The sequence below is a fragment of the Phyllostomus hastatus genome, unplaced genomic scaffold (genome assembly GCF_019186645.2).
Source record: "Phyllostomus hastatus isolate PE091 unplaced genomic scaffold, TTU_PhHast_1.1 phas_scaffold_216, whole genome shotgun sequence".
NCBI classification, from domain to species: domain Eukaryota; kingdom Metazoa; phylum Chordata; class Mammalia; order Chiroptera; family Phyllostomidae; genus Phyllostomus; species Phyllostomus hastatus.
In genome coordinates, this window is record NW_025334018.1 from 10,966,881 (window position 1) to 10,989,467 (window position 22,587).

Here is a 22,587-nt window from a genome sequence, read left to right on the forward strand (position 1 = left end):
AAGGGAGGGAGATAGAGAGAGAGAGAGAGAGACATCAATGTGCGGTTGCTGGGGGTCATGGCCTGCAACCCAGGCATGTACCCTGACTGGGAATCAAACCTGCGACACTTTGGTTCGCAGCCCGCGCTCAATCCACTGAGCTACGCCAGCCAGGGCTTTAAAAAATTTTTTTTATTTAAGTAAATAAAATTTTAAAAGTCCAAGGAATCAGCTAAAAGACTATTAAAATAAGTTCAGCAAGGTTGCAGAATACAAGAAAAATATACAAAACTCAGTTGTGCTCCTACAGACTTGCGACAAACAGACCAAAAAGGAAATTAAGAATGTGATTCCATTTATAAGAGTATCAGAAAATATTTAGGATAAATTTAAAGAAAGAAGTTTGAGATTTGTACACTGAACACTACAAAAGACCAGTGATAGAAGTTAAAGAAGACCTAAATAAATGGAAAGACCTTCCATATGGAAAGGAAGACAATACTGTTAAATGGCAATACTCTTCAAATTGATCCACAGATTTAATACAAACCCTACCAAAGTCCCAGCTGTCCTAAACTACATATGGAAATGAAAGAGACCCAGAATTGCCACAGCAACTTAAAAAAAAAAGACAAAGTTGGAAGGCTTACACTTAATTTCAGAACTCACGGGCCTTGGCCAGGTAGTTCAGTTGGTTAGAGCATCATCACGATATGCCAAGGTTTCAATCCCTGCTCAGGACACATACAAGAAGCAACCAATGAATACACAGTAAGTGGAACAACAAATTGATCTCTCTCTCTCTCTCTCTCTCAATTTTTAAAAACACTTACCACAAGCTACAGTAATCAAATAATGTGTTACTAGCATAGAAACAGACACATAAATCAATGTGAGAACAGAGAGTCCAGAAACAAACCCTTAAGTTATGGTTACATCATTTCTGACAAGAGTGCCAAGACAAGTCGGTGAAAGAAAGAACAGACTGATCAGCAAGTGGTGCTAGGACAGCTGGGTATTCACAGGCAAAAGAATAAAGCTGAATCCTTTCCTCATACCACACACAAAAAAATTAACTCAAAAAGTAAATTGGGCCATGGCTGGTGCAGCCTGGTATATTGAGAGCTGGACTGCAAACCAAAGGGTCGCCGGTCGATTCACAGTCTAGGGCACGTGCCTGGGTTGCAGGCCAGGTCTCCCATAGGGGACGCGTGAGAGGCAACCACACATTGACGTTTCTGTCCTTCCCTTCCCTTCTCTCTAAACATAAATAAAATCTTATAAAAAATTAGACTTTGTCAAAATTAAAAACTTGGGTGCTTCACGGGACACCATTAAGAAAGTAAAAAGACTAACTAGAGTAGTCTGTTAAGAAACTTGTAAGCCCTGGCTGGCGTAGCTCAGTGGATTGAGCTTGGTCTGCGAACCAAAGTGTCGCAGGTTCGATTCCCAGTCAGGGCACATGTCTGGGTTGCAGGCCATGACCCCCAGCAACCGCACATTGATGTTTCTCTCTATCTCCCTCCCTCCCCTCTCTAAAAATAAATAAATAAAATCTTAAAAAAAAAGAAACTTGTATCTAAACTATGAAAAACTGTAAACAATAAACAATAGTTTATTATAGTCAACAATAGTCAACAATAAAAATAACAATTTAAAAATGGGCAAACGATTTGAATAGATATTTCTCTAGAGTTACGACCAATAACTGCATGAAAAGATGCTCAATATCAACAGTCATTAGGGGAATACAAGTTAAAACTACAGTGAAATACTACTTCGCGCCCACCACGCTGGCGATAATCAGAAACATGGAGAAATCAGAGTTTTCATACTTTGCTGGTGGGAATGCAGCTGCTTTGGAAAACAGTTTGGCAGTTCGTCAGAGAGTTCAACCGCGTTGCCATGTGACCCAGGATCACTCCTAAGAAATGAACACTTATGTCTACACAAAGCTTGAGGGCTAGTTTATGGCAGCATTATTCGAAGCAGAAACAAGCTAAATGCCCACCAGTGGATAAATGGTAAACAGGATGTGATGCATCTGTGCGATGGAGTATTATCTACCTATACCAGGGGAGGAAGCACTGATACATGCCCTAACGTGGCTGAAGCTTAAAAAGATTGTGTGCCAAGTGAAAGTACCCATAAGTGGAAGTCCACATACATGATTCCCTGCAGATGACATGCCCAGAAGAGGGAGAACTCCAGAGCCAGAGAAGTTAGGGGTTGTCAGGGGCTGGGGGCGGGGCGAGGGGAGTGACGGCCAATGGGCATAGAGGTTCTTTTTAGAGTGATGAGTAAGTTCTAGAACCAGATACAACTCCATAAATATACTAAAACCATTGGGTTGTATTCTGTAAATGGGTAGATGTTAAGGTATGTTAACTATAGCTCAATAAAGCCAATATTAAAAAACAAACAAGCAGATACACAATAAAAGAGAAGTGTGCTTCCACTGTTCTTTCCAAATCTAAGGACTTAAATCGGTATTTACTCTTTATTAATCTAAAGGCTAAGAACTTAAAAAGTGGCTGAAAATTATTTCATCATACATACCTGAATTTTTATAGCTGAGTATGAATTTATACATTCAGAAATTTCTAACTGGAACCAAAGGCAGATTTAGTGAAAACACTGTATACTAAAACCCACAAATAATGATCCTTTATGCTGATATTCTAAATAATATTGGGGATCAAAGACTTTTATGTCATTTACCTGGTAACACATACAACCATACACAGATTTGTTAGGGAAACTTAATGAATTGCACAGATGAACAAGAAATATTTCTATTGGAAAATACGTATCTATGTCTTAAAAATAAAAAAAGGTGAACCTTTCTACCTTACAGGATAAAAACACTTTACTTACCAAAGATAGAATCAATTCACAATAGACACAAAAGCGCCCTTGTTGTCATTAATGTTTCCAAAGATGAACACGATTAGTAACTACTCTTAACAAACCGGGTTAACAGACACATCCGTCCACACCGCCGCAGCTCTGGTGGCTCGACGGACTGACAGGACAGCTCCTTCCAGTCCAAAAGTGAGGTCGGCCACGAGGCTGGACACGCAGTCCCTGTGCGGAAATACTGCCTGATCTGCTGGGCTTAGACTAGTGCCCGTCACCCTCAGTCTTAGGGACCTGTCGGAGGGAAAGCCCAGGGGCTGGATTCCACTGGGGCCTTATCTCTGCACCTTCCACCTTCGGCAAGTCATTCAACCTCCCTGGAGGCTCCGCCCCCTGCCTTTGTTTACACTCTGCCACGTTTCCTAAAGATGCTGAGATAGCTGCTTTTTCCAAAATCCACACCCAAGGATATGCTTATTTTTAGAGAGAAAGTGGGGAGGAGAGAAAGACAGAGAGACAGACAGACAGAGAGAAACATCGATGTGAGAGAGAAGCACCAATCTGTTGTTGCCCACGTGAGTCCTGACCTGGCCTTGAACCCACCACCTTTCGGTGTAGGGGACAGTGCTCCAACCGGCTGAGCCACCCGGCCAGGGCTGAAATAGCTCTTTAGCTGTTTTTTAAAATGAGGGTAGTATGTTCATGCAAAAAAACTGTACATGAATGTTTATGCAGCATTATTCAGAATAGTCAAGAACTGGAAACACTCAAATGGCCACTAGCTAACAAGTGGATGAACAAAGCGTGGTACAGCCACAAGATGAAATATCACTCAGTCACGACAGGGATGAGGACCTGCTACAGGATGCCCCACGGAGGGCCCATGGAAACACTGTGCTACGGAGAAAGCAGCCAGACAGGAAGTCCACGCATTATACTCCATTCGTGTGAAGTGTCCAGACTGGGCGAGTTTGTAGAGACCGGGCTCAATCAGTGGTTTCAGGGGCAGCGGGTTGTGGGGTCGGGGGTGGGAACTGAAGGATGTCCGCTAAGGGGTGTGGGGTGTCTCTGGGGTATAAGGAAAGGGTTCTGTAATGGACTGTTGTGATGGCTGCACTACACTGTGAAAATACTGAAAGCCACTGCATTATATACTTTTTAAAAATATTTTTTAAAAAGTATTTTATTTATTTATCTTTAGAGAGAGGGGTGGGAGGGAGAAAGACAGGGAGAGAAAAGTCAATGTGTGATGCCTCTCACCTGCCCCCTACTGGGGACCTGGGCCTGCAACCCAGTCATGTGCTCTGACTGGGAATCGAACCGGTGACCCTTTGGTTCACCAGCCCGAGTTCAGTCCACTGAGCCTCACCATCCAGGGCTGGATTATACACTTCATTTTGTGTGTGTATGTGTACGGAAAGGGTGGGGGTAGGCTGGGGCGGAGGGAGACACTGGAGACACTGGAGACATTTTTACGTGTCATTACTGAGGGACAGAGCTGTGAGGTGCTACTAAGGTAGAGGCCAGGAATGCTTAATATCCTACAACCAGGGCTGCCCGCTTTAGCAAATAAAAACTACAGTTGGGCAGGGTGGCCAAATCAAGTTCTGGGCTCCCCGTTAAATTGAATCAGATAAACAGGGCGGTCCATCTAAAATCCAAGTTGAACTGGGCACCCTGTATTTAACTTGGCGACCCGACCTTCAAAGCCCAGGACAGGCCACTACAACCAGTATCCAGGTCAAAACTTTCCGAGTGTGCAGGTGGAGAACCCCGCACAGAGCAGAGGTTCTGGACCCCGCTTTACACCACAGTCGCCGGGAGGGCAGTGGGACTCGGGCTGTAGGTGCAGGCCCGCCCCCGGGGAGCACGGTTCGGCGGGTCTGGGGCAGGCCCAGCACATGCATTTCCTTCAGGTTCCCAGGTAAAGCTGTAGGTGGCCACTGACGACGTTGGTTGGAGAACCACCACCCTGGGGAGAAAGGCTGCATACCTCTGTGAGCAGGAGCGAGCAGAGGGTCTAGGCTCGAACTACATTCTTTAAATGGGTACACTGTATGGCATACGAATCATATCTCAATAGAGCTGTTAAAAAAATAAAGCCTTTGGATCAAAGCCCTAGGGTCTCTCCTAGCTCCATCTATGACTGCACAGGGTTCTCAGCTCACCTGAGGTTTGGAAGTCTATCTCGATAGGGTTGGAGAGACTGGTGGCTGCTTCTCGCCACAGGCTGCCCCTGACAGGAGACCAGGCTGTCACCACGCAGCGGTACAGCCCCGCGTCCGACACCTGAGTCTGGTACATTCGATAGCGGAACTCATCTTCCTGCACTTTTTCCAACACGACGCCATCCACCCGGGAGGCATCTGTCCAGTTCTCCAGCTTCACCACAGAATCCTGGTCCAGGGAGATGATGTACTTGGTTTCGTTGGGACTGGAGAGGTCCCCAACAGGCTTCTCAGCTGTGATGAGGACGGAGTAGCGCGGTGACTTGATATTCTTTGAAGACACTTTACAAGTCATCTCAAACGTGTTTCCTGCAGCGAAGAAAGGCTTCGGCTGCCTTGCCTTCACCACCAGCACAGAGTCTGCAACGAAGCAGCAGAAACAGGTGATTTCCAATGGGATCATTTACCATGGATACGTATCTGAAACAACAATGTCAGGCAAATAGGAATTTATTTGAAAATTGTCACACAACAGCACTTCAGACGATCTGGAAACTCAGAGAGAAGATCACCGCTGGATGAGGGAGGGCAGCCTGAAGTGATTTATTGGGTGTGAGGGAACAGGGAATTGATGGGTGAAGATTTGGCTTTTCAGCTCCTTGAGAAGTTTTACTCAGAGCGAGCATTTGGGCCCTGGCCAGTGTGGCTCACTCGGTGGGCGTGCCGTCCCACACAGCAAAAAGTCCCCGGTTCGATTCCCGGCCAGGGCACACGCCTGGGTTGCGGCTCCAGTCCCCAGTCCGGGCATGCACAAGAGGCAACTGATGGATGTTCCTCTCTCACACCGCTGTTCCCTCCCTCTCTTTCTCTCTCCCTTCCCCGCTCTAAAAATGAATAAAATCTAGAAGTAAAAATTGTGAGTTAAAAAAATAAAGACTCTGGGAAGCCTCTAGTTCCCACCCAGCTCCCAGGATGTGCGGGAGAGTCACTCGGTGATCCGGGCCAGACGGGCTGCAGGCGGCGGCACGTGCCTCTCCCCACCCCCCACCCCCCGCTGAGGGCCCGCTGGGTGCAGGGGGGAACCCTTAGCTTAACCAGCCGGCAGGGAAGAGAGAAACGTGCTCTCCCTGTTCAGTCACACGACGGTGGCCCTACAGAACAGATTTTTCCTAAAGTGATGGGAGCATGCACGTGGAGATCTAGCCATTTCCACCGAGGTGCTGTTGGAGCATTTTGAGCGTGTGCCCGTGTGTGCACTAACTTTAGGTCTTCAGGGTGCTACTTCCCACACCTCTGTCAAAAGAAATAACAATCCCTAAGCTCGTTAGAAGTCATCTATGTTAGAACAGCTCAGTGTCAGGCACTTGGATGGCACTTAAATATGTGTTGATTAGATGAACAAAGGGATGAAACATTCTTTTTATCCTTTCATGAGATGGTTCATTCTATAATCTGTCCCATTACACAATGAAATTGTTACATTGGGTTTTGGGGGGGAATAGCTGTCGCACCAAACCTGCCAGGAGAACATGTACGTTACGGTGTCCCTCCAGGATCTTTGGCTCCTGAGGCCCCACGGAGCCACCCCGGTTCTGTCCCGACTCTGCGGTGACTCCGGCCAGCCCCTCCTTGGTCACACAAGTGCTTGCTGAGAGCCTCCCATACTCTTGGCACTGGGAACATGACAGTAAACAAAACACACACAAGTGCTTTCCTCTCCGTGCTCGTGGAGGAAGAGGCACAAAGTAAATAAGTAAAACATAGGGGGTGAGATGCTGATACGTGTTCCAGAGAAAACAAAGCAGGGGAAGAAGAAAACAATGCGGGTGTGGGCGGGGATGGGGAGGGTCGCAGTTGGCGTCGCTGAGAAGGAATCATCTGAAGGAATCGCAGAGGAAGCAAGGGAATGGGGACCCGAGGAGGCGAGGGAATGAGGCCTGTGTCCACCTGGGGAACAGTGTTCCGGGCAGCAGCACAGCCCGCAGAAAGCGAGGGCAGAGGCTCGCCGGGTGACCGCAGGAACCTGGGGAAAGGCAGGCCGGCTGAGGCGGGGTGGGTGTGGGGAGACTTGTGGGTGAGGTCAGAAGGGAATGGGGACGGCTGGTACGTGGCATCCAAGGCTGCAGAAAGGACTCTGGATTTTTCTTTGAGGGAGACAGGGAGCCTTTGAAGGTTTGGAGCAGGAGTTCCGGGCCCCAACTTACGTGTCACAGGGACTGCCCTAGATGCCATGTGCAAGGGCAGGAGCAAGGAGACCAGTCGGGAGGCCAGTGATGTTACCCAGGCAAGGAGAGGAGGGGGGCCTGGTGACGGCAGAGTGTGAGCAGTGGCGGGGCTTAGAGATCAGCTGTGAAGAATGAGGAGTTAAGGATGCAGGTTTCTGTCCGAACAGCCGAAACGGTGGTGCGGGAGAAGGTGAGAGAAGACCAAGAGTCAGGAAGCCAACACACACGATGCTGAGTGCAGAGCTCTGGGAGGAGGTCCAGGGTGGGACTGTAAAGTTGTAGTCTCGAGAGTGTAGGTGGTATTTCAATGAGCTTAGAGGAGATCACCAAGGGGGTGAAGTTTAACAGACAAAAGGCCCGAGGCCTGTGTTGAGGCAGTCTGATGGCTGAGGCTCAGGGTCAGGAAAATGAAGGGGAACCAGCGGGGGGGCCCAGAGGGAAAGCTAGGAGGTTGGAAGAAGGCCGGGAGACGGTGGTGTGCCGCAGCCGAGGAAAAGCCAAGTACTTCCAGGATGGGGGACTGAGTGCCTGTGAAATCAAGTCAGGTGACAAACAATCGGGTTTCACACTAGGTGGATCACTAGTAGCCTCACTATCACAGGCAGAGAGGGTGAAAGTGGTTAGACTGGGTACCAGAGAGAATGGGACGAGAGAAACTGGAGACATCAAGTAAAGACAAACCAGACCCTTTGGTTACACAGTAGCCCCCCCCACCCCGTTATCTGTGGGGGATACACTCCAAGACCCCTACTGGATGCCTGAGACCATGAATAGTACCGAACCCTGCACACACTATGTTTTTACTGTACATTCATACCTAGGGCAAAGTTTAATTTATAAATTAGGCAATTTTATGGGTAGATTTGTTCGTATCCCAGATCTTAGCAACCTTGGCACATGATTTTTGTTCTTTCCTTATTAAGTCAAGAACTTCCACCTTTCCATGTAAAGAAAGCGTGTTATGGACTCTCTCCAGCACATCCAGACGGCCAGCACCACTACACTGTTGTGTGCTGGGGCCGTTATGAAGTAAAGTGGGGGCGCCTTGCACACCAGGACAGCGATACAATAGCTGACCCGGTCATCGGGCGGGCTACTGGGTGACTGATGGGCAGGGGGCGTGCTCAGAGTGGAGATGCTGGACAGAGGGATGAGTCGCGTCCCAGGAGAGGGACAGAGGGAAAGAATGGGATTTCGTCACACTGCTCAGACTGGTGTGCCACGTAAGACATGTGCATTGCTAATTTCTGGAATTTCCCACATGACAGTGTTGGACCGCAGCTGACCACAGGGAACTGATATCACGTAAAGTAAAACCGTGGGGGAGTGGGGACAACTGTGAAATAAAAAACAAAGCAACAGGTGGGCAAGGGCATGTGGGGGACAGAAAGATGGAAGGGACGGGAGGTCAACATTAGTTTAGCTTTAAAACAATACCCAAGACAGAAGATCCAACAGACTGTTTTGGAGCCAAAGGGAAAGGTCCAGAAAAGAGAGAAATACTGAAGACATGAGAGGGAAGCCACGTGGCCAGTGAGAGGGTGGTGTTTGTTAGGACACAAGGCCACATAACTGGACTCAGCAGTGGGGAGGGTATATGGGAATTTCCCCCGCCGCCTGCCCCGTTTCTGTTTGTTTAGGGGTAGGGGAGGAGTTTCTCAGATAAGGTGCTGTGCAGTAATCGTGTGAGAGGCCAGGGCAGAAAACAGATTAAGGAAATGCAGCCCGATGCCCAGGGAGTGCTGACAGCCCTCCTGACCTCAATGATCGCAGATCTCATCGCAAAGGAGGCCAGTCAATACCTCACAGGCTTTTCTCCAGCCACACTCAGCTCTGCAGATGCAGCGAGCGGGCGAGCGGGTGGCTTTGAACTGGGCTGTGGTTCAGCCGGGATTTAGCAAGGCCTGAAGCTAAGGGTGTGGGCAGGGGATGATTGTGCCTGGGAACTCGGGCTAGGGAACAGCTGTGCGACCCCTAACTTATTCGACCTCCCACCGCCAATGCATCTAAGAATGAAGAAGATGCTATTGAAAATGCCGCGGGACTACAGGTACAGATTGGACTGCCCTGGGCAAATGGCTGTGCTTTGTAAAACAGAGGTGAAGATGGTGGGGGGAAGGGCAGGGCTGGGCAGCAGATTAAGGCGCTGTCCACCCCGGGGGAGTGGAGGAGTACATGTGGGAGTACTAGAGAAAATGGTCTAGAAAGACAGAAGTGTGTGCAGAGAGTGGAATGTTTGGAACTGAACAGCACAGGGGCCTTTACAGGTTAGGTTAGGTCGTGAGAGGGGGGCGGGGGGACAGCAGCAATGGGACGGAGGGTGTGGTGACCAGAGAGAAGGACAGGGGCTGGCAGTGACAGGCCTGCCTGCACTGGGGCCCTTGGCCTCGGCCGTCCAGCAGACCCACCTTAGGAGCATTTACAATTCCAGCGCCCTGACTGCGCGGACCCTCGGCCCATTAAGACAGACTCTCCTGCGGGGACTCAAACTTTGGTTTTCCTTACAAATCTCTTTGGGTGACTCCTACGGGCGGTCGCGGTGTGACCCAGCACCCTGCTTGGAGAGTGAAGCTGCAGGACCGGAGGCTCTGGGCAGAGCCAGAGCGGCGGTGAGACAAGAGCTAACATCTTGGGAGAACGGATGTGGGGACCCGGGAGTCATGAGTGAGGGCAGCGAGAGGCAGGAAGACCTGAGGACAGGAGGTTGGAGCTGACATTCTCGGGAAGGAGGGACAATGGCCCAGAAGTTGCAGTGAGGAACAGGGAAGGCGCTGCCCCCAGCCAGGCCCAGCCACAAGAGGTGTGGGAAGAAAACACACCGCTCAGGAGGACTCTGGGGGCACAGGGTCCTCAGGGGAGAGCGGGGTCAGTGATGTTTAATGAGGAAGGGAAAGGAACCTTCAGCGATGAGGTTCGGGAAGAAGGAGATGTTGCCGAGTTCCCAGGGGCCCTGTCTGGGGTCCTGGACGAGAGAAGGGGTGCCAGTGAGTCAACAGAGGCTTGCAGGGCCGTGTGGTGCTTATCACCAGTGAGTGGAGGAGGACCTGGGGAGCCTCTGCAGACAGACAGGAACAGGAAGGAGGACTTGAACCTGATGTCCCATGGCCGGCAGTGCTCTGAGCACGTGGGAGATGCATCAAAAAAATTTTTTCCCTTGTTTTCTGGCCGCCTCTCCCTGGCAACCACCTCTCTGCATGGAAGACGGGAAGCTCAGGGGCAAATGCAATGGCCTGCGGATTCCACTCACTCTCTGGTACCTCAATGTGCCCGCGTCCAGCGGGAACACGTGGACACAGACACACTCCCAATGGCCTGTGCGAGGTCTGGCCTAAAACCACCCCATGGTGCAACGGTGTCAATGGCTTACCCCGGGCACAGTGTGGGCCCCTGCAAGACAAGGACCTGCCACCGACCAAGCCCCAGCTCTCTCACCAGGACTCACCCTTGCCCAGCACCCCCGTCTTAAAGGGCAGCGTGCTGCAGGTACAAGCAGCAGTCGCCTGAGCACGCGTCTCCTGGGTTCCTGGTACCCATGGCAACCTGCAGGCCGACTGCCACCTGCAGGGTGACTACCACCTGCCGACATGCAGTGCAATGGCTGAGGCCGGGACAACACAGGAAAAAGGAACAAGAACAAAGCTCCCACCTTCCGATGCCCAAAATATGTGGACGGGTTTGGAGAAGACGTCCTTGCTCTTCACCCAGCTGTCGTTCCGCCGCCGGGTCCAGGCGGACACTGCGCAGTAGTAGCTGCCTCTGTCTTCCTCTGTCGTCCTCTGGATTCGGAAGCTGAACGTGTCTGTGCGCTCCTTCGAGAAGATGAAGTCTCCGTCCTGCGCCCGCTGCTTGCTCCTGTCCCCGTACCTCAGCGTCCAGTCCCCATCCATGACCGCCAGGAGCTCGCTGGTCACCACGTCGTCGCTGCGCCGGTTCATCCTGTAGTACCAGGACACCGTGACCCGGACGCTCGGCTCTGCGCTCTTCATGTCCACGACCCGGCACTCCAGCTCCGTGAGGTCGTCCGAAAACTCGGGGACCTTCGAGGCATTCAGGTACACCTGATAGTCTGGCTCTGAACCACAGAGAGAGGAGCAGGATTAAAAATCAGACAGCCGCAACAGAGCAAAAACGGACGGGAGGAACAAGACGAGCTCTCCGCCTGTCCTGACGAGGAAATGCTTATCCCATCACCTACAGGGCAGTGCTGCGAGTCCGTCTGTGGGACGGGAAGGGTCCTGTGGGAGCTGCTACCGCCAAACTGGTGCAAGCCCGCCCCCAAGGACACTTCCGAAGCCAGAAGCCAGAAGCCAAATGTCCCCAGTCAGAGCTTTGATCTTTCCACGGGGCTGGGGCCTGTGGTCCATTTCCCCAGGAGATTAGACTTTTCTGAGAAGGATCTAAGAAGCTTGGTGTCCACGCTCCACCAAGATTTTCCCTGGGATGCCAAGCAGTGCCACAGACCCCCCGAAGGGGCGCCAGGAAACCCTACCCCAGAGGGCGTTCCAGCGCCTGAGGCCAGTCAAGCCCACCGTGGCTTGGGTTCCTGCCACCCTCGCCTACGCCCCGGACGCAAGGCCCTCGGGTCATCGTCTCCTCGGGTCACGTCTGACCACTCTGTTCCACGGTCCACAAACGTCCCCATCCTCAAACTCCCCAAACGACATTCTCCTCACTGTCACATGGGGCTTGCCCATGTGATTGTCAACCCCATAGTTCCTGGCTCACTTGGGGTCCCCCAAATTCTCACTTATGATCCCCCTACATCTGACAGGGGTGGGAAGAAAGCCAGCACTCTCTCAGCATTCCCATGGCCTCTGTGACAGTCCTGTTATTTTTTGCTGGTACAAAACCCTCTCCTCCTGAGGTTCACGACCTTAATTTACTCCGTCTCTCAACTCCACACTCACCCCAAGGCCTTCCTCCACACAGACTTGCCGAGGACGTGGCATTAGAACCTCTTCCTCGCTTCCCTCCCTCCATCCCCAGCCTCTGCCTGTCCCACCCACCCACTTCGAGTTCTCCAGGCACCACGGTCTCGCACCACCATGGTCTCGCACCGTGTCTGCGGTGGCCCTGACCTCCGGTTGCTTCTGCTCACTCTTCGGTGTTACCTCCTCTGGGCCCCCTTCCCGGGGTCCCCAGAGTGCGATAGTCTTTCCCTGTGTTTCCATGAGATGGGCACGTAATCTTGGGGAGCAGGGACCCCGCTGTTGTCACCTTGCACAGCCCCGTATGCAGTAGGCGCTCAGTAAATGTCTGCCGCTTCACCAGCGAGGCTTCTAGAAAAGGCTACATTTTCCTCTCACTGCACTTTGCCTTTCCCCTCTCCCTGAACAGAACTCTCCACCTGCCAGCTCCACCTTTATTCCCGTCGCCTCAGTCAAAGAGAGTAGTTTTATTTAATGTTGTTTTTTTATTTATGACTCATTTAGGTTATAAACTGCTGAGGTCAAGGAACTGTTCTTTTCTGATTTACGCCTCTAATGAAATGTGTAATGTCGTGACTTCTCCCAGAATGATTCACTGGGCCAGGAAATGGAAAGAACTCAAAATCCTAATTCCCTCAAATGCCGTCTTCGCAAGCACTTGTTTGCAAGGGAGGCTGGATGCTGGGCCGCATAAAGTGAAGCCAGCTCGGCCCTGCCCACCCACGGGAGCACGCCCTGCCACGACGTGGCTGCTGCAGAGAAACAGCAAGGGCTCCGGGACCGGCACCCTGCCCCCTGACCTCTCAGGCAAGCCACCCAGCTGGGGGTTCCTGCCTCCCAAGAGAGTGCTGACACACCACACTGCCTCCCTAGCAACAGCCGACGGTGGAACAAACATCCCCGAAATGCACTGACACTGCCACGTGCATGAGCCAAGGCTTCTAGTCCCGAATCGCTGCACATCCCAGGGTGCGGACCCTTTTCTCGGCTCGTCGGCTTCGGGCAGAGCAGCTGGGGCACAGAGCGGGCGACAAGGTCCGTTCGGTGTGGAAAGGACAGACTTGGACCGGCTGGCACCGAGCAAGGCCGCACCCCTTGGTCCTGTCAGGACTGACCGGGGCTGCCGCCACACCAAGAGTCCTTCCGAAACAGCAGCAGCTACTGTCACTTGCGGGGCCCCAACTCCACTCCACGCACGAGGTGAAGACCCGTCCCATGTGTTACCATGTCAACCTGAACCACAAACAGAGGCAGCAAAGAACTGTGGTGAAGAGCCAGGGCTCTGGGGCCAAACTATTCAAATCCTGGCTCTGCCATTTGCTTGCTGTGTAACTTCAGGGAAGTTGCCTCACCTCTCTGGTCTCTCACCTGTAAAAATGGGATGATAACAAAACTACCTCACGATGTGTCTGTGAGGACTGAGTTAAAATACACATACAATGTGCAGACTGGTGCCTGGGGTGTATGTGCATCTGAAGGATGGGCACACACACACATACACACACATATATATTTGTGAACTGCCATTCACACTTCCCATTTCATACCCGAGGAGGAGGAGGAGCTTTAAAGAGGTCAATCACATGCCCATCCGGCTCAGAAGCGGCAGATTTGAACCCAGGGCTGCGTCCTCCCCACCACCTTCCCAGTGCATCTCTCAGATGACTCACACTTCCTGTCCCCTAAACTCCGAACGTCCCAAGTACCACTGACTGGCACAACGACTCTGAGAGGCACTGAACGCCACAGCCAGCACGGTACTGCCAAGCCCCCACCGCAGCCCAGCTGACCAGCGCAACCCCAAACTCCACGAGGCAACCTGTGGGGACTTCCCTCTGCCTCCTCACGGATGACCGGCTCGTCCATAATAAACCCTCAGCCCTTCAGGGTTCACTCCCACCCCCGGAGCATCTTCTTCCAAAGTGGCATCTTGAAAACAAAGGCTGTTAAAGGCGCCGTGAAAGATGACGGACAGCAGTGACCCAGCAGGTCTGTGAGCGGTCTGACCACAGGACACGCGGCAAAGGTGGTCCAACTGGTCCCAGCACCAACCGGCCAGCGGCTCCCAGCCTCGCCCCCTCGCCCTGCCCAGCCACACGCCAAGGCTCAGCCCCCAGGACTGGAACCTGGCTGCTGCCCTGCCCGGCCCCCCTATTCCTCAGGCCCCAGACGCAGACCAGGCACAGAGCCGGGCCCGGGCCTCCTGAGCTGGTGTCTTCAGGGCGTTCAAGCATCTCACGTTCACCCCATAGTTCACGTCACTCCCCACCTGCCTCTACCAAAACACACACATTCACACACACAAACCACATCCACACACAGGCATACGCATTCACACACCTCCACATTCGTGCACATGTGCATATACACATTCACACACACACACACAGCTAAGCCCCACTCCAGACACACAGCCAGCTCCTCCTCCTAACTTCCGATCGTGGTTCCTGCGACCACGCTCCCACACGCACTGTCCCGGTCAGCCCCGGGGCAACGCGTGCCAGCTCCGACTCCACTCGGAGATCCAACGCCTCACACGTTCCGCCTCCTCAGGCCTCACACACAGTAGGTGCTCTACACATATGGGGTCTGGCACAAATAACGCCCCCCTTTAATACAAAATCACAAGCATGCTGTTCTGTAACATAACAACATCACACTCAAGCACACCATGTGACATTTTGGTGAAATGTTCAAATTGAAACTATGAATTATCACACCTGCATTATTACCCTACCAACCACACCCACGCAGGCGTTACTTCTGCCGGACCCTGTATTTGGGAATAAAGGTGAAAACCGCATGAACCCCAGCCTCATCCCGGCCCTCCATCTCCAGCCAGGACTATGGTGATAACCTCCCAATGTGCTGCCTGCAGGGCAGAGCTCGGGGTCATCCTCTGGCAGACCTCCCGTGGGTGGCTCTTCCTCTCCCCTGGGGAGGAAGAGCACCCGCCCGGCCTGGCAAGCGAGGCCCTCCGCAGTGCGAGCCTCGCCCGCTGGTCCAGCCCCACGGCCCACTGCCCTCTTGAGTAAGTTCTAGATTCTGTTCGGTGACACCTCTCAGCGTTCCCTAGTCACCTCCTCTGCTTCCAGGTTTCCTGCCTCCCTTCTCGCTGTCCCCCCGCCTAGCCCCTGGGACACCTGCCCAGCAAAGAGCTGAATGAATGACCGAGCTGTTCCTCCCATTCTCCGCCACCCCCCACCCCAAAGGGATCTGCTCCACCCCTGCATGCCCAGGGGCAGAGATGGGGAATGCAGGGCGAGGCATCCAGTTCCAGGAGAGAGATTGCTTTGCGGGCTGCTGGTCTCCTGGCTCTCTGCTGAAACCCAGGCTCAGGCCCCCCGAAGGGGGCCTAATGCACAGACCAACAAAAACAAGCGGACTCTTGGCTTCTGAGCTTACAAAGGGGCAGATCCTAGGGACTTAGAGGCTGTTCCAAGGTCATTTGAACTGTTTGCCAGCCTCGTAGGTCAAATGAGACCTGCACTCACCCCTAGAGAAGGTACGAGGCCACTGTGTCAGGACAGCAGCAGAGACGGGCTCTCACTTCTCTCCCTCTGGGTGCACGGATGGAAATTTTCCTTCTCTGTTTTGCGTGCAGAGATGGTGCCTGCTCTTCAAGGCCCATCACGCACACACCTGGTCTATGTAGCCTCTCCTGCTTCATAGCGAATGCACTCCTGCACTTGCCTGGCCTGCCTCACACCTCTCCTTCATATTCAGCAAACGTTCAGAGACTGCCCCCCCCAACCCCCGCCAGGCTCCTAGCTCCCTGAGAAGCTTATCTGAACACAGCCTTGAACTCTGGCTGTGTGTCTTGGGGACCTTCTTCACGGGGTCAGGCACTACCTGCCCAACTCATCCATGCGTGCTGTACATGTGGGGCCTGGTACATAAAAGATATTACCACACTTGCTGAATTGAACTAAATTTAATATTTTTGCATAAAAATGCTCATTTTTGGCAGAAGCATTCCACGACTGATTATCACTCCATTCTGCTTGATCTCATCAAGAAATCAGCTAAGAATGCCATGGTGCTCATGTTTTAAAAATGCTTATCGGTTGAAGATGCATACTGAAGTGTCTCATGGTAAAATGACATGAAGGCTGGGATGTGCTTTATATTCTTCCCGAAGAAAAGAAAATAAGAGAGAGTGAGTCTGGGGGAAGGAAGGGAGATGAAATAAGACCAGCAAGCTATTGATAATTATTGAAGCTGGTGGTTCTTTCTACTTCTGTGTAAATTTGTTGGTAAATTCTATTCCAGCTGCAGCCACATGTGAGCAAGCCCCCTCACGGAGTGCTGCGGCCTGTCTGAGGGTGATGTCACCGACATTCTGAGCAGCAAGGGTCTGCTCCCCTGCGTGCTCCCCTGGGTGGCCTCTGCTCACGTGCACACCGACTGACTGCCTGGGAAGCCGTCACCTCCGACAGTGTGAATGTCCCCTCCAATGAAAGATGACAGGGTTTGCATAGGGGTCATGAAGCTCCCTTGTTACAACTTTTAAAGCAATAAAAAGCTATCAGAATCATGGGCTAGTTTGTAAACACAGATATGCTGTGCCTGTTGTATGCAACGACCTAACTGCTGGCTCCACAGTTCTGTAAGGAAGGAGTCATTATCCCCATCTGACAGTGACAATGACAACCACAGGCATCTGTCCAGGGCTTTCTAACGGCCAGGTACCAACCATGACACACACTTTCCTCACATTCTCACCTAATGCTCCTAACAACCTGAGGTGACGGATATGATTTTCAGGTGCATTTCCTAAAAGGAAAACCAAAACAAACACCAAAGCCCAGAGGTACGAAGTTCGAAGACTACCGTCTTGCACAGTGTGTGTGAGCAGAATTCCCAGCAAGGCTGTGGCGCCAGGGCCACACTGCACAACCCCGTTCCACACCCAGCTGTCCACACTTCCTCCAAGCCTGCTGTGTCCCAGAGGACAAGAGAGACGAGGTGGCCCCAGCATGGGTCCCGAGCCGTGGACAAACAGGGCCGAGCTCTAATACCCCTGCGAAGCTCAGTGAACTTGGCGCAGCCAATGAGATGAACAGGCTGCAGGCTCGCGTGAGAGGAACCAGGGCGTGTGCCCTCGTCTCTGCTGACGAGGTTGTTTTATCCCGAACGGGGCAGGGCCCTCAGAGGCAGCTGAGCGGCTTGGCTAATGGTTACAGTTGCCACTATCACGTTTGTGTAGGACAACGGAACGTTCTCTAACATTTCAACTGAGGCTATAAATGAGGAGCCCAAGTTTTGGGGGCAAGGGGGCTGGACCCCAGTGCAGTAGAGCCGTTATGATGAGGCTGTCCTTGGATTTAGCCGCGTCAGAGCAATCAAGGCAGTATCACTTGAAAGGGTCAGTTACGCCCGCCCCCCCCCCCCGCCCCCGCCACCAAAGTAACGCTCATGCGGTTTTCCTCTATTCATCCTCAGGCCACTCCGCCCAGAGAGGGGAGACTGAGCTACCCGATTTGGGGGTGGAGGCAGGAACGGGGCTGGGTGTGGTCAGCTCAACCCCCTCTTCCTGGGAGGGGTGCTTCCCTGACATACACATTCCCGGTTCCTCCATGCCCTGAGACAGGTCCCTACGTCTTACTTGGTTAAGACCTTGGTGGGGAAAAGTTTGTGACACATTGTGTCCCCCAAACCCCAATAAATCATCACCACCACCATGAATATGTATTGAGCACTTAAGTTCCAGGCACTGTGCTTAGCACTTTTTCACGCATTACCGAAGGAAACTGTAGGGTAAGTGGGGGCCATCTGGCTTCCTCGCCCAGGTGTCTGGGTAACAAAGGGGAGCAGCGTTCCCATAGCCTGGGAGGGGCCTGATAACCAGTGTTCTCACCACCTTGAGACCGGGTCCGATAACCTGTTCCCATAACATGAAGTGGGCTCACATGCGCAGAACTAGTATGCTATGTAAGGGGTTGGCAGTTTTTCGGCTTTGTTCCCCTCTAGTACTTAAAACAGGTAGGGACTCCCTGCTGGGGGCGATGATGATGAGAGAGAGACACACAAGGGGACCGGTGTCACGATGGGCGCCGCGCTGGGGCACAGGGGCCACGACATGAGACATGCAGATAGACACGCAGCTTGCAGCATGCATGGCTCGCCCACCTGTGAATAAAGGCATGCCAGACATCCCAACGGCTCCGTGAATATTTTTCCGTCTGTGCAAATACCATGGACCTGCCTGGCCTCGAAGGGTGGCCACACAGAAACCAAGAGAACCAAAGCTTAGACACCTTCAGTGACATGCCCACGATAGCCTGCCCAGAAGGTGCAGAAGCAGGATACCACCGCCTGCCCTCCTGTTCTTAGGCCGCCAGAGGCAATCCTGGACAGACAGCTAATAAATAATAGGTGCCCGTAAAAGTCTGCAGCTCTAACTCTCGTCTCCTCTAGATGGCACAGAGCTCTGAAGTCTCTACCAAGTACTTAGCAGATTAACAGCTCCTTTTAAAGAAAAATAATTACCTTCCTCGCTGGCACACTGCTGGAAGAGGGGACAGTCCTCTGGTGGGGAAGAATGCAAATCAGGTGCTTAAGCCCCAACAGCAGAACTCAACTCTGCTTCCTCCTGCTCTTATATCCGAAGCCCGTGAAAGCCTCTCCAATTAACACCACGGAAGTCTGGTACTTCGGGCAGAGAGCTCAGCCACGAACTGATTAGTACCCAGCTCGTGCCAAAGGCTCATTGAAGACATCTGACAGCAGCGAGAGATGGCGTGCCATGCAGATCAACCCGCTATTCCTCCCGGTCCTCTATAGTTTTAGTCGTATACGAAATTGGATGGACACAAAGCAACACTTGTCCTCCACAGTAACTCAGCTCCTTACAGAAACTCCTTCACACACTTTAGATTTATGCCCTCCGCTCTTACAGAGAGTGGATATAAGAAACATCCATTTAAACAATCCCTGTTCTTCTGTAAAAGAACAGCTGAAAGCACTGTCCATTATGTTATCCAATGCCCCTTAAATAAAAAAGCACACGATAAATCCCATGCCAAGAAAAAGTTTGTCTCTCTGAGTTTGTTTTCCTTCACCAGAGAACTGTATAATCACGTTTCTTTTTGCTTAACCCTTTAAAACTTCAGAGGCAAATCCAGTGTTCGAACACAGTAGCCCAACTTGTACTATCTATCCCTTGATTTTGATTTTACTTTTATGTCTCCTGCTTTGGATTGCGATTCATTTTACAAGCCAACTTAAATCTTATTTTTCCCCTTCAAAAATAGGACATAAGCCCCAAGTAAAAGAGGCCTTTTCTTACCCTCTAAAAAACCCCATCATGGTCCTCCAGCTGCTACCAGTGCTCTTGGACTTGCCAGAGCCACTCACGCCGATGCCCGGATCTCGGTCTGGTCCGCGCAGTAGAACGTGAGAAGGTCCCAGTCCGCTTCATGCCCCCATCTTCCCCGAGCACCAACCCCAGACGAACAAGGACAGGAATGGCCCAGCTGTTAGAGGACGCTATGCTCTGCAGGGGTGTCCAACCTTTGGGCGTCGCCACGCCCCACTGGAAGAATTGTTGTCTTGGGCCACACATTCAATACACAAACGCTAATGAAAACTGATGAGCAAAAAAAGGGTTTAAAGTAAATTTATGATTTTGTGTTGGGCCACATTCATAGCCATCCTGGGCCGCCTGTGGCCCACAGGCCACGGCTGGACACCCCTGCGAGTCCAGAGTGAAGTTGATTCCCAAAGCCGAAGAGGTTTCCACGTAAGGTAACAATATTTGAGACAGACTCCACTTAAGATGACAACCCTTGGAATAGACTAGACCCAGGGCCATCATTCTAAGCCATCTTTGACATTTCTTCTGAAATAAACCAGGCCTTAACCACTGTTACAGATTCTATTTCCCAAAGATGACTGCAGCAATACTTACCCGCCACATGCCCTTTTACGATGGGACCTTGCTACTCTCCCATTAAGAGATGGGGTGTCTCTCACTACTCCCTTGAACTTAAGCCTCCTCTGTGGTAACTTTGACCAACAGGAAGCAGTGGAGGCAACACTGTGTCAGTCCTGGGGACAGCTTTGAACTGGCTGGGCACTCATACTTCCTGCCTCCGGGAAGCCAGCCACCCTGTAAGCAGGGGACACCCTGAGAAGACTGTGCTCTGAGAAACCCACATGGCTTGGGTTTCTCAGAGGATGAGACACCGCGTGGGGACAGGCAGCATGGTGACACGTGCATGAGGAAGCCATCTGGAAGGGGCTCCCCAGACTGAGCCACCCCGGCGTCCCATGTGCATCAGAGGTGGAGCCCTTGAGTCCTCCCTAATTCCTGACCCTCAAAAGCATAAGCCCAGTAAAAACCAGTGGTTTCCAGGTGGGGGTAGGGCAGCGCCTCGCTCACAAGGCTGCCGTGGGGATTAACTGTTTAACGCATGTAAAGCCCTTAGCCCGGTGCCTGGCACACTGCGAGTGTTCAATAAATGCTCATTATTATTAATATTTTAAATATGTCAATTAGCAAAATTGGGAGTTTTGTGTAACACCTGAAGAGGAAACCAACTTTCTTAAGAACTCTCTGTGACAACATCCCATAGTCTCCTCACAACATAAGGTGACCTACATTCAAGAGAGCACTTCTCAGGCCATGTCTCCCTGTCCCTTGGGGGCGCCTCTCAGCCAGTCACCCCTGCCAGGCCCCCAGTGGCACATGGTGTGGCGGCCGCATCCGTACACAGACGGACACGGTGCGTGTCTAGAGAGAACCACATGTCAGGCCGGGCCCACGGGTTTCTGGGCAGACGGTCCAGCTGGGGAGGCCGGAGAAAGAAAGCCCGCTGCTGACCCCACACCGGACTTGCCTCCGGGCGAGCGTCCGAGCGGCTGTCAGGGGTGAGTCACCGGCGCGGGAAGGAGGAGATTTCCGAGGGAGAGAGGAGTAAATGCCGTCGGTTTACACCACTTTCACCCGCTTAGGTTTCCTCCGGTGCCACTGCCCCTGAATAGTCTGAGTCGGACATCACTGCTTTCTCTGCAATTCCCGGTTTCCTGTGCACCCACTTCAGCACTGCCCATGAGTCTGGCGCCGGTTTACCTACCCAGCCAGCCAACGTGTACTGAGTGCCCGCTACGTCGGAAACGCCGGGCAAGGTGTGGGGTCCTGTGCACCTCGGCCCCAGCCAGGGAAACGCACACAGGTGACTTTTGCGACAATGGTGCCGGCACTTTGCAGAACAAACAACTGGATCCTTAGGATGGCCACCAAACCTTTTCCCACGGCTCAGTCTCTTTATTTCTTCCCACTTTGGAGAACACAGACACCAACAAATCCCTTCCGCTTAAGAGAGTCCATTCCCTCCCAGAGCTCCCCTCCAGTTCTCTGCCAGTCCCTGCACACCCCGCCCCCCCGTGCCTGGACCAACACAAGAGTACTTATAAAAGAGGCCCTCAAATTGGAGAGAAGGCCGCACTTTCTGAAAAAACCTCTGGAGCTGTGATCCTGAGCTGGAGGGGGAGGGGCGGGAGTGGCAGCCCCAGGATCTGACAGCACCACACAAACGCTCTGAGGATCAGTGCTGAGAGACAAATTCAGCTCCAGAGATGAAACATCTCTCGGTGCTGACAACATCTGTTTTATTTTGCAGGTTGCTAAGGAGAGTTCTGGCTGGGCCAGCATTGTTCAAGTTCAGTACTTCAGAGCGAGCCTCTTGCGTGGGGTTCAGACGGCAAGAATAAAAGCCAGATAAGCCCCGTTCCTTTCACTTTTCCAACATCAAAGACGCACTTTGCTACCAGGGATGACGAACGCCCTGCCTGGCTTCCCTCTGAACTGGCTGCACCCTCTGCTCCCTCTCTTACTGCTCATCTTCGCCCTGGCCCCTCTGTCCCTGCTTGCGAACGCCGCATCTTTGCCAAACAAAGGCTTCTCAGGGAGACACAGACCCACTGACCCATGAGATATCAACGCAGAGCGAAGGAAGGGTCAAGTGTGGGCTGGGGGTCATGGCGGGAGGATGTTTAGCATCAGACGAGGGAGGAAATGATTTCCTGGCCTTTAGAGATGTCTAACTCCCGATCGTCAGAGCCATGCCAAATGCCTCCAGCGGGGCTCAGGACAGCCTCGGGGCAGCAGAGAGCTCAGGCACAGGCCAGGGCAGAGTTTGACCGGCAGGCCTGTCTCCATCCCTGTGATAATGGAGGTGAGAAGCACGGCACACGCCCCTCGACTCCATCCTGCCTGGGTGTACTTGTAATGAATTACAAGACAGTAATGGAAACCAGGAAACCTGTCAGTCTTGCAGGGCACGCATTTGGGACAATCAGAGGTGGGGAAGGCAGCAATGGTGAAAAGAAAAGACACGGCAATGATCGTCACTTCTGTGACAAGTTGTTATACATGGGTGGCAAGGTGACCAACAGCTGACAGCCACACGGCTCCTCCAGCGA

At 52.2% G+C, this 22,587-nt stretch overlaps 1 protein-coding gene across 1 annotated transcript in view; it reads right to left on the bottom strand.

Annotated features, from left to right (window-relative positions):
• The window catches only part of PTGFRN (prostaglandin F2 receptor inhibitor), a 75,111-nt gene that overhangs the window by 13,644 nt on the left and 38,880 nt on the right, over positions 1-22,587 (bottom strand). The window contains exons 5-6 of the mRNA XM_045816692.1: positions 10,878-11,303; positions 5,007-5,426 (exon numbers count right to left, since the gene is read on the bottom strand). Of these exons, the coding sequence (XP_045672648.1) occupies positions 5,007-5,426; positions 10,878-11,303 (846 nt within the window). The remainder of the gene's footprint in view (positions 1-5,006; positions 5,427-10,877; positions 11,304-22,587) is intronic.